Raw genomic sequence first — 15,484 nt, forward strand, 5'->3', positions numbered from 1 at the left:
TCTCACAGGGGAAGTAGTATCGTAACTATAATTCTCGTTGATAAATTGACCTTCAGTGGCGATGAGCGTATACTTTCAGTACTCGTAAAAATCCTATTTTACTCTCGACTCGAATGATCAAAATTAATACTCGATTAGGATTCGAGTATACTCGAATCATTGTGCCCAGCCCACAGACGAGGAGTTGTTGAAGTGGATAATTGCCAACAATGGAAACGATGATGCAGTCGGTTTTATTGATACAAAATTTACACACAAATTGGTTTTCTTGATTAAGTTGACTGATTTGTGTTAGGCAGCAATTTGATTTCATATTATAATTCTACCTTTATGGGTGCTGTAAGATGTATGGTAACATTAATCTAGGAACAGTAACGCACCCACATTGCTTCGCGATATAATGAGAAATATTTTTTTTTCATCAGGTGGAAGCAATTATTGCACTCACGAAACAACGCGGATGGAGCTATATATCAATAGTGTATGATGACGATTCGTATGGCTTGAATGGCTTGCATGGTAAGCAATTGAGATATGAAATCAATTAGAGCTCCCGCTACTATAACTATAGGCTACTATCGATATCCATATACCCTATAATTTGGATATAGCCTACCTTTACTCAAGACACGCATAGTAGTGCGGAGCTGATCGACAAATTATCTGGTCCTACTTCGATCCTGTTTTTATAGCTCTGGTCCGACTCCTATGCTGGATTTTAGTAATGAACATGATCCGGTCCGGAAAACTCCGATAATAATTATCTACATACAGGAATGTATTGAATATTGATTAAAACAACGCACGCCGGACATTAAAAACTCAAGAATCAAACCCAACACTTATCTGAATTAATTATGCCAATTTGGACTTGACATGTAATTTATTTCCATGAACGTTTCACTTGAAGTATTGATTCGAGGGTAGAAGAGGGTAAGACTGTGATATTATTAGTAAAGAGTACTGAACGACTCCCGGCCGTATCAGAAACAGAACTGATCCGGCTCCTGAGAAAATACCGCCGGATATCCACTCCGGCTCCGGACCATGCTCCGCCCTAACGCAGAGGCCAATTTACGCATACAAAATCATGTCCTACGAAAGGCTTTAATGTGGAAAGAGTCACTATCTTTTCTTCTATTTTAAAGAATAATGATGATGATATATTAAAACTGGTGTATTCCTGTAAAATTCGATTAAATCAATGAATTTAAATATGATTCTATATAATAAGGTCTCTGAATAACGTTTTCTAGTGGTGCATCATTTCCAGCAACCGAACCAACTGATACCTATGTTATAACACCTATGAAGGTGGCCGAGGCGTGCTTGTAAATTCCCAAATCGTTTTTGCAAATACGAGGAACAACCGGTAAATCATAGGGATGGTGTGAACGTGAGGTTCACGTTCGCGTTCTGTGTGTGAACCTCAGAAATTCAGAGGTTCACGTTCACAAACGAACCTTGGTAGGTTCTGCACTGTGAACCTTTTTCATGTATGACAACTTTCACTTCATTATAACACCCTTGGTTGAAATTTACTGCATTTCAACTGCAGGTCACTCCATGCATGGCGCTTGCAGAATAAAAAATCAACACTAAACGAGCATGTAGCTTGACAATCTCATTAGTTTTACTTGCTTCGTTACAAAAGTTTGCTCGAAATATCCAGTTATCCGTTTGTGAATATTTAGTGACTCTCTGCTGTCAGTTTGACCAGCTATTACATAACATCAAGAGCGAAATACACCATATGTACCATGGTGAGCGAATGATGCTTATTCAACCATTCACTGAAATTGATATCGTTGTCTGATGTAAAAAAAATCTAGCAGGCGTACGGGGTCAATCTTGACTTCATATGTTTATTGTATCATAAAAACCAAATCCATGCGATTGGGGTGTCGGCTAGTGCTGTATAACTTGGTAATGGGATAATATAGGTAGCAAGATTAAAAACCCATTTTACACTCTGCTCGATATCAACGTGGCAATACTCAGTCGCGCGGTCCATTTCTGGTCCGCGGTCCCGTTAAGGCGTAAGCATATATTCCCTTGCAAGTCCTCGTCGGAATTGTGGGCAAAGCGAAGGAAGATATTGATTTTATGGAATTATTGTATCATTTGATTACCCCAGTTGATACATTTATTAATATAGCGTTTGATTGCCCCAGTTGAAAGATTTGGAGGCGTTTAATATACGTCAATATGTACTTCAGCATTGTGGCATTTTGTGGGCCGAGTCGTCGCTAGGTATCGTGTACCCTGTACACATTAATATAGGCTATCACTTCACTGAAATATAGGGTAGGAATTAGCAATATGACGTCACATGACGCCAAGAGGTTCACGTTCGCGTTCACACAGAACCTTTCAAAAAGGTTCGCGTTCACGCGAACATGAACCTTTCAGAGGTTCACACCAACCCTAGTTAAATCATTTGCTGTGCAAATTCAGAATTACAAGTCCAAGCGGAAGACGAAGGAATCTGCATTGGCACGTTTCAGCCGGTTCCACGTACAGCAGCCGATCAGGATTTCCGAAATATTGTTGAAAGTTTACTGACAGAAAAATCAAAAGGTGCATGCTGCATTAAAACCGTTATAAGAGCGCTACAAGAAACATAATGTCTCTATTTCCCTTTTGCCTCTACATTTCGTTCTCTATATTGGCGATGAGCAACGTAGGTCAGGACAATTTCAGTACAACTATGATTGGACTGACACCCTTTGTGAATCGGAGTATAGCGGCAAGACCGGAAACTGTCTGTGGGCCGCTCAAAATCCCGTCGCGGGCCGTATGTTGCCCGCCCCTGGACTAAAATTTGTGTTTGATCGATACCGCAATACAATTCTGATGAAGGTTTTGTTTTCGTGTATCACCTTCAGGACGTGAATACACATTAGGGCTCTTCAAAAATGACTTTTTTTCTCAAATCGTACTGGCTACTTGATAAAATTGTTAGGTTACCTAATTTAAGCCTACACACAAAATGTGGTTCAATTCCAGCCAGTAACCGCTTTGCTACAGGAGAAGAAAGTTTCTATTTATTATATAAAAATAAATAATAAAAATTTTGAAAATTTTCTGTTCACCCCATGAAAGTGTTAGGCTGTCTATAGAAACGATCCTCACAAAATTTGGTTCAATTCCAACCGGTGAAAGCGGAGTTATTGCACTCGAAAAATTTTGATTTGAATAAAATGGTATTTACGGTGAGCACAACTATCATACATAAACAAAGAATCGGTCATCGTAAATAATATTTTATTCAAATCCAAATTTTTCGACGGTAATAACTCCGCTTCCACTGGTTGGAATTGAACCAAATTTGGTGAGCATCGTTTCTATAGACAGCCTAACACTTTCATGGGGTGAACAGAAAATTTTCAAATTTTTATTATTTATTTATATATAATAAGTAGAAACTTTCTTCTCCTGTAGCAAAGCGGTTACTGGCTGGAAGTGAACCAAATTTTGTGTGTAGGCTTAAATTAGGTAACCTAACAATTTTATCAAGTAGCCAGTACGATTTGAAAAAAAAGTCATTTTTGAAGAGTCCTAATACACATACTATTCGCTTAAACTGCAATACGTTGCTATCTTTGCCACGATAATTACAATATGCATAATTGTTCGTGTAACAGTCGTGGTGATGTTCACAAGTAGCTTGTCGGCGTCCAGGCTGATGAAGGCGTCGGCAAAATACATGGAGAAAGCGACAGACCTCTTGTGGGTTGGTAGCGATGCCTGGACCAATACAATTCCTCTTTCAAACTACCATTTCGATGATAGACCTATGCATGGTATTTTGCATCCGTTGGGTTTTCCGTTACACCATGTATTCGCACAATCTTGTGTTGCAGGCGCGGTGGGATTCCAACCTGCGGCACAAGAGCTGAAATCATTTCGACCATACTTACTCAATTTAACCCTGGAGGAAAGTCTGAACACGTCCAGAAATCCATGGTTTTCGGAGTATCTGGAGCACGTAAACTTGTGTACCGTAGGTGCGAAATGTAAAACCTGACTTACCAAAAGCTGTAGAGACCAGCGTGTAGCCTTCCGCCATCTGCAGTGTCGCACAAACTGCTCTCGTATGTAGCCTATTTCTAGACGTCATCTCATGCCACATAATTCATCTGTATTTCAAATTATTTCGAAAACGTTATTTCTTTATCTGCATTTAGCATCAACGTCAACATTCATCCCCGTGGCTAAAATTTATCATCTCAAACTATACACCACCCCGGGAGCACATATCCGATATTAATCTCCTATATTCAGAATTTAAAGTGAGATATTAGATCGTAAATATTTGTTTACCTTGGTGATAGTGAATAATTCCGGTGGTGAAGCGTACGTGGTGGCATCGCACATGAGTTTGGCGGGTGAGGGTCTTACCCAAGCGGCACGGCACTGAGCGTTATAGAGAAATTTATAAACCGCCTTGAAGTACAAATTACGTAGCGTACACTGACGAATTGAGATCACGTTGGAGACATGCAATACGGCTTATTGAGTAAAGGACTACACCAGTGGTTCCCAACGTGGGCGATATCGCCCCCCAGGGGGCGATTTGGCGATCTAGGGGGGCGAAAATGACGAAGGGGGCGATAGGGGGGCGAAAATGGACAAAGGGGGCGACGGGGGGCGAAAATAGCGAAGGGGGCGATGACGCGTCAAAACGGCTGACCTTTTTTTTTTTTTTTTTTTTTTTTTTTTTTAGTCATCCACCTAGCAATTCGGAGAGAAAAAACGTTATTTGCAGCTCTGAGCGGAGAAAGATGACCTTTTTTTTTTTTTCTTAGTCAACCCGCCGGTGATTACAGTCTGTATGCCCAATTATCGGTGCACAAAATTTTGGGGGGCGATGATCGGTGTTGGCCTTGAAAAGGGGGCGATGGGTCGAAAAAGGTTGGGAACCACTGGACTACACTGATAGTATTCAAATCACGACACTGCTCGGGATTTGAGATTGAAATTTTAGTCCAAATCCATATCTAGAACTCTCTCAAGTCCAAATCCGGCCGCTTGAAAATCCCACAGCATTGGAAATTGCATGTCCAAGTCCGAATCCAAAACACCGTCAAAACAATAATAAATCCTGATCCAAATGTGCCCAGTTTTTCAAAACCGTCATTACAAGTCCAAATCCAACACCGTGCTCTTCTCTGCTGTTCTCTCATTGATGGGGCTTACTTGTTGAAATAACACCAGCGGTTTCACACCTATTAACGCAATAATGCATAATGACGGGATAAAAACTCTGCCTTGTACACCCACAGGAGACAATGGTTCAGGAAGGAAGTGCGATCCCAATGAGAAATTGGATCCAAATTCGTTTGAAAAGAGACCAACTTTAGAGGTATAATATGTATGATTCGATTTGGTTATTTCAGCAGAGATTGTGGCCCTGGAAGATCCACGAGTATAGTTGTCGATCTAAAGCAAGTGCCTCACCTTCTCGCGACCGGAAAATGTACTAAGGGAGATCGTAGCGAAAGACGACATGTTCAAAACTTTCGGCGATAATTGAAAAAATAATTTTCACACTAAGCCGGTGTTGGCATCATTTGTATTCCACGTTCTCGGTATGACCGGGAAATGGAGATCGTGTTGCTAATCCCGGTACGCGTGGGTTTTGTGTTGACTTCCGATCATGGTCAATGTAATGGATATACAGCTTGTCAAGGACCAAGGAGTCATGCCACTTAGACAGGTTTAATGGATAAAATAACTTGTGACGGCTGTGACGGAATGCAGTTCACACGAACAATGCGGTGCAGTGAAGAAGTATTGGACTATGCATTGTATTCCTTGTCGACAAAGTTGTACTTAGCATTAATTGCATTCGGTAAGGCAAATAGTTAAAGTGACACTGTATGGCAATGTTTCTTGAACGCATGGGTAATTACCCCCGTAGGGGCAATATAGCAGGAATTTGGAGTGATGCAGTGGCGCTCTAATTGTGACCCTGCTTTACCAACGGTAGTTCTGGTGCGGGTTCGGATCTTGGTCACTACAGCTGTGATATTCTGCTTGCGCAATGCTTGTTGCAACTAGCTTTTGCTGGTAATTGCCCTTCCCATTAGCCTGTGTTTCGCTGTGGAAGCACTCCAGTCTTATGCCTATTTATTAAAGAATTTTACCTCCAGTTAATCGTATGCATTCCGTTGTAGCATGTTGGAAATGCTATGCTTGCGATTATACACGCACTGAGACAGTTCCACGCTTCCGAATGCAATGGGATTCCGGGATTGTGTCCAGCCATATCGATGCATAATGGAACAAACCATCTGGCCACAAAGCTGATTCCCATATTGAAGCGGATTAACTTCACAAGTGAGCTGGTCAACGTACACTCGTACAGTAATGTATTGCGGGGCAAAGGAATTTGGACATGGCGAAATGTCTATAATCATTTAGTACGTAACAAATGCATCGTAAATCGCTTGAAAGTTTAGCTGATCATTCCACAGATTGAGTTATCATCTGTTCGAACTATAGAAAACTCGGATCGGGGCCCCACTCGCAGTCATTTTGAAGTATAATGACACGTGTGTCCTTTGCGCAATAAAATAAATAGCGAATTGCAAGAAATCGTCATCACCTAATCAATTTACGCTACCTGTATGGACAGATGCCAATGGAAAGCATGTGTATTTCGACTCGAACCAAAATGGATTGGCAAGCTTCTATGTATTTCGTTACGACGCCGGTAAAGAAGTTACAACCGGAACACTCAGACAAAGATGGGAAATAGTAGGAGACTACGATAACAAGGGTATAGTATTTTGTTTCATCTAGTTTTAAGGTTCATCATACCAACTACTGACAACCATTATACTATAATAATGCGCACTGTACCGATCTTTGACCTCTGGGGTGCGCTGTGTTTCCGCAATTGGGACTGTTAAGGCATGTCCCGCCGCTTCTAATTTTAGGAATCGTGTCCAACTCATACGACAATGTCTTGGAATGACTTAGAAACGGCACGGAACCCTAAAAGGTTCGCGTTTGAATTGACAATTCATTGACCTGGAAACTATACATTTGATTTGCTCCGATTGTACATATGTAGGGTTGCGGGTTGACCTTCCATAAGCACGTTTGCCGATGACCGTGGAAGCTCTGACGTTTTAACGAAGCTAGAAATAGAACTAGAGCTACTTACGTTTAAAAACTAGAACTATAGAACAGGAATTTACGCCCTTTAAAAATCCGAAAATGGTCTCACTAAAACGCACTAGCTAATAACATACAATACGAATTACTGAATGCAACTGAACGAAGAAATATTGGGGATAAAATCAGCATCTAAAAAGGACGGGGTTTCGTGTTTGAAATGAGAGCGGTTTCGACTATTAAAAGTTACCTCTTGACCACTGCTAGTAGTGATGACTCTGACCTAGCAATTGCTGCAAGAACATTATACAACAAAACAACGTCATCATGAGTCACCCTAAATGTCAACACGTGTTTTCTACAATTGTTCTACAACTAAATGCATTTTTAAATGCGCAATTAGAAGTACTCACTTTTCAAAATTAGCATCTAGAACTACTAAAACGGTAGTTAGTTGTCCGTTAACTACGTAGATTGTAAGTTTGTACAAGTTTGGTTCCAGTTCACACTTCGCTATGCTTTCTGTAAACAGCCATAAGAGTAAAGACTGCGCCGAATTCGAAACTGAATACCACGGAATCAGTATGCAGTAAGCCATGCGGCTACGGGGAGGCTACAGTCCAACAAGATAAGGTCCGGGCGTGAATATCATGCGAGAGAAAACTATTCTGAATTTTTCCACCCCGTGTTTGCATTCAGATATGCTGCTGGCATTGCGAGCGATGTGCGTACGATGAGTTTGTGTCGGAAAACGACACAATGTGTACCCGCTGCCCGCCTGGTGAAAAACCCAACTCCGAGAAAACTGGCTGCGATCTGATTACGATCACGTATGCTACTGCATGAGTGTCACAAATTATGGCCTAATGAACCGTAATGTAAAACAACATTTTCAACCAAAGATGTTATAATGACGTTAAAAAATTGTGGTATATGAAAAAGGTCCACAGTGCAGGCCTACCACGGATCATTTGCTAACGCGAACCTTCAAATTTCGGAAGTTCACACACCGAAAGCGAACGTGAACCAGACGTTCACATTATCCCTACCATCTGCTCTACGAGAATTAGAGGTGGTCAAAGTAGTCAAGAAAGCTACTCAAGTAGAAGTAGTGACGCGAAAATCTACTCAAGTGCTAGTAGAAGTACTTTTTTCATAAGGAACCTGAAACTACTTGAAGTAGAAGTAGAATTGACTGACTTTAAATCTACTCAAGTAAGTAAGTAGTTGTGAAAACGATCGTAATTCGTTCGCATGGACTGTCAAAAGCTCTAAATTGGGGTATGGGGAAAGTGTAGAAAGCTTGATTCATATTGATGCATCCCACTTGGTATCAATTTGTGACAGAATAAGCAGTCGTCCACAGCATGTGATGTAAATGATAGAGTATTGATATGGAATGCGATACTAATTCTTTGTTTACTCGAACACCCCGTTTTAGAGAATATCATGTCATGGCACCCTCCCCCATATTGTAAGACCCCTAGTTCAGTCGAAGAGCAATACGGAGCAGTTGTGTCGAATACGGCTTCAATACTTTGCACGATAAGAATACGTTAATTAAAAATATGGCAGATCGTAAAAATGCCATATAGTAAATAGCTTTATTTTTGGAAAATATAATGCATTGCTACACTTGCTTTTATACTGAAACATGTATGTTTTCCTGACAAAAAAAAACAGAAATTATAATTAAAATTCAACGTATAATACTCGCAATTGAAAGAAAAATACAAATACCACTTCTAAAAAGAGGAAATATATTTTATGTCCTTTTTCCAGAAAGTTTCAACGGTGGTCCGCTAAAACAGGTCTAGCGTTAAAAGTCTAAGTACACTTTTCCAGATTAGGACACGTCATGGGCTACTAGGTAAAATAGGTTATTGCTAGATTGCGAAACGATAGTTTCAAACGTTATGGGGGACCATACTTACTGTGATGAAATATTTGTTATAGGCGCAACCATGCAAGCCGGTATCTAAATTAGGCTATATTCAGCGATACTTTCGTTAAAACATACTTGTCACTCCATATCTAGTTATCTACTGTACGCGAAGTGCAACAAAAATTCTGGGTATTACATGACTTTTTTGAAAAATAAAAGTCGGTAATACGTGAAAATAGCCCCGAAATTCCTTCGGTCATCTTTCTTATTGGGGGATTAAACTACTTCTACTTGACAAACTGAAAATAGCGAAAAGTAAGTAAGTAGTTCACAAAATATTACGAAGCAGAAGTAGGAGTAGCGAAAAAAGATCTACTTGAGTAAGTACCAGAAGTAGAGGACAACTACTTGAGTACTTCGAAAAAGTAGAAGTACTTCGTTACTGACCACCTCTGACAAGAATTGGCTGAGAGTCGAATGAGACTTACGCTGTGTGCTCTGCAAGATTCAACCACGAAAAAAAGATTCAATTGCGAAGAAGCGGTGTCAACAATCTCAGTGATACGTTCTGTATACTATATATGATATGAATGCATTCACGTGAAAGTCGTTTGGTTAAGTTTTCATGTGAAGTCGGAAGGGGTGCGTAATACAAAATATCGTTACCCAAGTGAAACGGGGAGTGATAGGTTGGGAGCCACTGTTTTCGAGGTACTGTACGAGCGGGGATTTTACTGAAAAACATGTATTTCTGAAAATAGGTTTATTCAGAGCCATCATAACTAGCATGACAAGTATGAATTTCGTGACCGAGCGAAATTGCTTAGCGTGTCATTGTGTATGCCTGTGAATTGGATGTCACTTCTGCGCACAATTATAATTCAATAATAATTTGCGAACGTTAAGACGGCACTTCAATCGCATTAACATCTATTAGAAGTAATTTACTTTCAGTATTTCTTTCTAGAGAGATATCTTATGAATCTGAATACGGCATTGCATGCGCGTGGCTGGGTTGCCTTGGACTGCTTCTAACATCAATTGTGACGGTGACATATATCGTTCATCGAAAAACGATCATGGTCAAGTCTTCCGGGAATGTAAGTATAGTATATTAGCGTGTATTATACGTCGTAAATGATAATGCAATGTTATTCGTATACAATGCAATATCAAGACGAATATAATATACTTTATCGATAAGGGCAAATTGGGACGTAAATAGCTACTAAGTATCCATTGACTCAAATAGTGAATTCGTCTCTTCAGAAAGCTCTTATCTGAATATGTCTATCAATTATAGCTGGAAACGGACCTGACCACGTATTTTGAATACTTATGTGCCCCACGGCCGCATTCCAGGACATAGTCCCAATGCACTAACTGGACACCAAATACCCATGTTAAACTGTACATGTTCATTTCCGGTGAACTCCGGTCTAATCTACTTTTTCACATCGTCTTACTATACGCATCGAAATCTCTAGTGGTCATGTATTGAATAGTTGCAGGGTGTTGTTATGGTCGCGCAATGCGCGAAAAAATTTTCAGATTCACGAATGAATTTCGTCATCAATATTAGTAGTTTTAGATATTACTATCAAATATTTATCCTTTCTCAGCCCATGTGATCAAAGTCAGCGATAGAGTTTATGGAGGGAGTGTTTTCAAAAGTTTAGGGCAAGTTATAAATGATGATGCATATTAGAGTGGGCCAATTGCTATTAGTCACTATGCTGCACGCTGTTATTTCTTGACCTCTCATCAAGATTGTCGGTATAGTGGTAAGATATTGGAATCTCCCAAACGTACCAGAAACAAATTTCCTTCGTGAGGAGCGCACGTTTCCAAGTTGGCGTTTCTATATCATGCATCATTTTCTCCCGCTGTTCGCATCTGTTCTGCACTCTGGGGCTCTGATTGCAAAAAGGGGTACTACATTAAAATCGAAAAATGAAGGTGCAATGAATCGCGATGAGCGCGAAGACAATTTCAATAGCAATTAAATTTCTCAAATATTAATTACTGACTCAAAAATTCGGGAGTCAATTCGTACATTCAATTTTCATCTCGACGGTCGCCAACGCATACTAGTTTAATTACGTGTCCACGGTAGCACAAATTTCCTTCTACGACCGCAGGTTTCCTACCTCTGGCTTAGTTCTTTTAACACTCTGTTTATTGAGAGGTCATTTTGCGCACCTGCAATCTATAGCGATGTAGTAGATGTGTATTGTGGTGAATTTTTGTTTTTATGACTTATGGAAAATTTGGGGTTCCGCGAAGGCTTGAAGATTAGCGTAAGTGTCCGCCGGTTATTAAAGATGGAGAACCGCTGTTGAAAACCTTGCCAAAAACTGCTGCCAAAACTTGAGCAGGCCCTACGTAAAAACACCTCATCAGAAATATGTCGGCGCTTACCGTGTTTGACAACATGCGGAGTCCCAATCCGACTCAATATCAGTTCAGCAGTGGTCTTCATGCTCGTGTAACTCAACACCTCAATATTTTTTAATGAAAATAGTTTAAAACTCCAAACACACGACTTTATTCCAGGAGCTCAGTTTCTTCATTCTCTTCGGAATAACTGTGAGTTTCCTCAACTTTCTCGCCATGACTGCATCTCCCACTCTCGCATCGTGTGTCACGGCAAGGATCATTCTTGGCGTAGGACCAGCGTGTATATACGCCGGTTTGCTAACGAAGACCGTGCGAGTCGTCATCATTTTCAGGTCAAGATCATCTCTATCCAGACAGGTATCGTTCTATTTATTGATTAATTCCTGCTATATTTTGAACGCAAGGTATTCGATATCACTTAAGCAAGGATGTAAAAAGTGGGTTGAGCATGACTTGGACTTGAAACATGCGTCTCTTCAGCATATAATTTTATAACCCAAATCGAAACATAGCCCTGAAATTAACCCTTATATCTATCCTAACCCCAAGCCTAACCATAACCCAACCATAAATCCACCTATTACCAACCCATAACCCGTTATTTGACCAAGATGTTCATGTTTCGGAAGCCCAATTGTGTAGGGTTACCATATTTTGGAATCGGTAAAGGAGGACACTATTTCAAAATTTTCAAACTTGGAATCCCGGAGGAAAATCTTTAAAAAATGGCAAATTTTTCCCACTTCATGGTCGGTTGAATGAAAAAAGGTCAAATTCCTCGCTCAGTGCCCAAAATACAGTTTTTTCATATTATCAGGTGACTGACAAAAAAAGGTCAACTTTCCTGCTCAGCTCCCGAAATAGCCGCCGGAGCTTTACTTTAGTGCTGATTTACTGTATTTCGATCGATTTCACCCTACATTTAACAAGAATTCTAAAAATAGAGGACAGAATCTCAAAAAATAGGACATTTAAGCGTCCTTGGAGGACATTTTCAATAACCTGAAAAAAAAAGAGGACAAATCCTCCTAAAGGAGGACGTATGGTAACCCTAAAATTGTCGCATGCTGAAGTGTCGCATGCTAAAATGTCTCATGCTCATACGTGCACAGACCGTTCCATAGCGATGACGATCATAACATTGGACACAGTATGTATTAACGGTGCTATCCAACACTGTTCCAAGTTTCCTAGGGTTACCATACGTCCTCTTTTAAGAGGATTTGTCCTCTTTTCTGAAAGTGTCCTCGGAGGTCGCCCTTTTGTCCTCCTTTTTGAGATTTTGTCCTCTTTTTTGAAAAGTTAGGTCACATTTAGAGCAAAATGATGCGAGTGATGTGCCGTAAATTAGCACAGAAGTGACGCTGCGGCGGGTATTTCGGAGTGACAAACGGTGATTTGAACTCTGAGCTAAAAGTTGACCTTTTTTTTTAGTCAACCACCTAGCAATGTGTAGAGAAAAACGGTATTTTGAGCTCTGAGCGGTAAGTTGACCTTTCTTGTAGTCAACCGATCACAAAGTGGGAAAAATTCACCGATTTTTGAGAATTCTTCTCCGGTTTTGCAAGTCTCTAAATTTCTGAAAAAGTGTCCTGTTTTTAGATTTCCGAAATATGGTAAGCCTAAAGTTTCCAAGATTGACACTTAAACATAACGGTAGTAATTCAGTCATCAAAGTCGAATATGTTGATATGTGTGCCGATCTAGCCCCTTTCAATCCCTATATTCCACGGTATGTGTCGATTTTGACGGTGAGATTTCGGATGGTATATCTCGATGATGTCTTCTAATAGTGTGGTACGTTTAACGATTGGAATGCAAATATATATTAGTTACTTTTATGTTTTCGAATGTCGATTTCGCCACAAAATTACAGAATGTTACAGATTAGGTGCATTAATTACATTATACTTTATGTTTTACTATTCTACATATATAAATTCTCTATAGATGAAGTTGTTTCTGCAACCGAGCTATCAAATCGCCCTGACGTCAGCACTTGTTATGGTACAAGTTATCGTGGCGGTGCTGTGGCTCATTCTTAGCCCGGTCGCCATCACCATGCATTACCCAACACTCGAAGTGGTATACCAAGGCTGTGCTCATCTGGTCGACCTCCAGGTTCTTCTGGCAATGACATATCCGCTTTTGTTAATCACCGTATGCACTGTGCTGGCCACTCTCAATAGAAAGATTCCAACTGAATTCAACGAAACGAAGTACATCGGTGAGTTGGGATAATTTTGTAACGGTTTTTTGTTTTATTCAGCAAGATCTCTCAATTTCTAGGATTCTCCATGTACTCGACTTGTATTATCTGGTTGGCATTTCTGTCTATATTCATCACAAATACCGAAGATCTCAGTCAACGGGTATAAGATTTACTGAGTACGGAGTTTTCCGAATAAATCGACCTGGTTTCGTTACGTTAAGGTTCTGACAACGTCGATTTGTGTGAGTCTCAGCGCAACTACTGTGTTGATATGTTTTTTTGGACCAAAGTGCTTTAAAATCATATTTCGCCCTTCGTTGAACAACATGAACTCAGTGCTGTCGCCGAAGTGAGTATATTTTGAGTGTACTTGTACGCAGCTCACGCTATACAGCGTATTTATACGCAAGCTTTTATTTAACAACGGGACGACAACAAATACAATCCCGGAAACAGTGAATGTAGTTATTTTTGCACTAGAACAGAGTTAGAGGTAGGTTTTCATTTAAAACAAAAATTGATTTGAAACAAACGTCCTTCGAACATGGCGCATTTAAAAAAAAGTTTTTAATTTTTTTTTCTATTTTCATCTTGAACTATGACGTCAAGGTTAATTGGCATAGATAATTGAAGATATAGGCTAATTATGGCTTCTTCGACGAATAGGGTTTCTGACCACTGTCATAAAATGACCAAAATATCTTTACCGAGGACTACATCGTTATGCAGCATTCTTACGGTCGGGCGTCTAATCATTATCAAAACACCCATTCCGTATCAATCTGCTCTGCTGTAACTGTCGAATCAACGACGATTTTGAGGGTTCCAGCCACTCCGTATCGTACACGTTGACTATAATGGTTGCAAATTGTCCGTAGGCTCATGCTCCATGTTTTCCAAAGTTTTGTACGATCATGGCATATTTTGTTTTTTGATAAAAGGCATCTTTTTAAACATTTTAAAATACCGGTTGTCTTAAGTACAACCCTGTTTAGAGGAGTTACCGTAACTGTGTTGGATGTGTAATATATATTAGATTTTTGTTATGTTAATCGGCTAACATTTGGAGTTCCCCGAAGCCTTGTATATCATCGTGGGATATATCCGGGTCAGGCTGAAGAACCACTAGCGTGCCAGACTGCACTAATCCCACACGAGTTAGAAAAAGTAGAAGTTATTCACTACTGACAGCTTCAGAGCATAACTATGAAAAAAGAGGAAACGTCCAGTCGCGAACCATCTTTCTACGTCGTGTGTGTATGTATATAGGTATCGTGATATGAAACACTCGTGAGCTTCGTAGCGCTTTTAGTGCTTTGCGATCACATGTCCGTATTGACTAACGCTAAGGACTAAACGAAATTATTTAGTTCGGTAGAAAAGGATTGGAATTGGTAAGGCTAAAAGAAGGCCTAGATCCACGTATAAACGGCATCAAGAATCTATTTCTCTGCATTCGCAATAAACTATGGGACGAATTACTCCTCGATAGTGAATCCAAATCCCTTGGAACTGACACTACATATAGGCCTGCGGCGGAGTTGACGATTTTAAAACTATATATTGTTCTATACAACTTGGAGATACCATATCTTCTGTATGTAAATACTGTTTTGCGTATTCATCATTCAAATGTTGATTACCATCTATCTATCTATCTATCTATCTATCTATCTATCTATCTATCTATCTATCTATCTATCTATCTATCTATCTATCTATCTATCTATCTATCTATCTATCTATCTATCTATCTATCTATCTATCTATCTATCTATCTCCTTACAGGAGTAGGTCATACAATCGGTCAGCAACCGCATCGACTTCGCCGACGCAAACAGCTATATGACGAACTGCAG

At 39.9% G+C, this 15,484-nt stretch overlaps 1 protein-coding gene across 1 annotated transcript in view; it reads left to right on the forward strand.

The window, feature by feature from the left end:
• LOC145442755 (metabotropic glutamate receptor 7-like) overlaps nucleotides 1-15,484 on the forward strand; it is a 37,468-nt gene that overhangs the window by 21,350 nt on the left and 634 nt on the right. Inside the window, exons 8-22 of the mRNA XM_080320743.1 lie at nucleotides 426-519; nucleotides 2,458-2,580; nucleotides 3,648-3,806; nucleotides 3,867-4,010; nucleotides 5,289-5,368; nucleotides 6,183-6,345; nucleotides 6,644-6,787; nucleotides 7,661-7,761; nucleotides 7,828-7,958; nucleotides 9,981-10,113; nucleotides 11,570-11,770; nucleotides 13,364-13,640; nucleotides 13,703-13,785; nucleotides 13,847-13,974; nucleotides 15,414-15,484. Of these exons, the coding sequence (XP_080176869.1) occupies nucleotides 426-519; nucleotides 2,458-2,580; nucleotides 3,648-3,806; nucleotides 3,867-4,010; nucleotides 5,289-5,368; nucleotides 6,183-6,345; nucleotides 6,644-6,787; nucleotides 7,661-7,761; nucleotides 7,828-7,958; nucleotides 9,981-10,113; nucleotides 11,570-11,770; nucleotides 13,364-13,640; nucleotides 13,703-13,785; nucleotides 13,847-13,974; nucleotides 15,414-15,474 (2,022 nt within the window). The 3' untranslated portion in view covers nucleotides 15,475-15,484. The remainder of the gene's footprint in view (nucleotides 1-425; nucleotides 520-2,457; nucleotides 2,581-3,647; nucleotides 3,807-3,866; nucleotides 4,011-5,288; nucleotides 5,369-6,182; nucleotides 6,346-6,643; nucleotides 6,788-7,660; nucleotides 7,762-7,827; nucleotides 7,959-9,980; nucleotides 10,114-11,569; nucleotides 11,771-13,363; nucleotides 13,641-13,702; nucleotides 13,786-13,846; nucleotides 13,975-15,413) is intronic.

This window comes from Botryllus schlosseri, chromosome 1 (genome assembly GCF_051294905.1).
Source record: "Botryllus schlosseri isolate E-star chromosome 1, Bs_hap1, whole genome shotgun sequence".
NCBI lineage: Eukaryota > Metazoa > Chordata > Ascidiacea > Stolidobranchia > Styelidae > Botryllus > Botryllus schlosseri.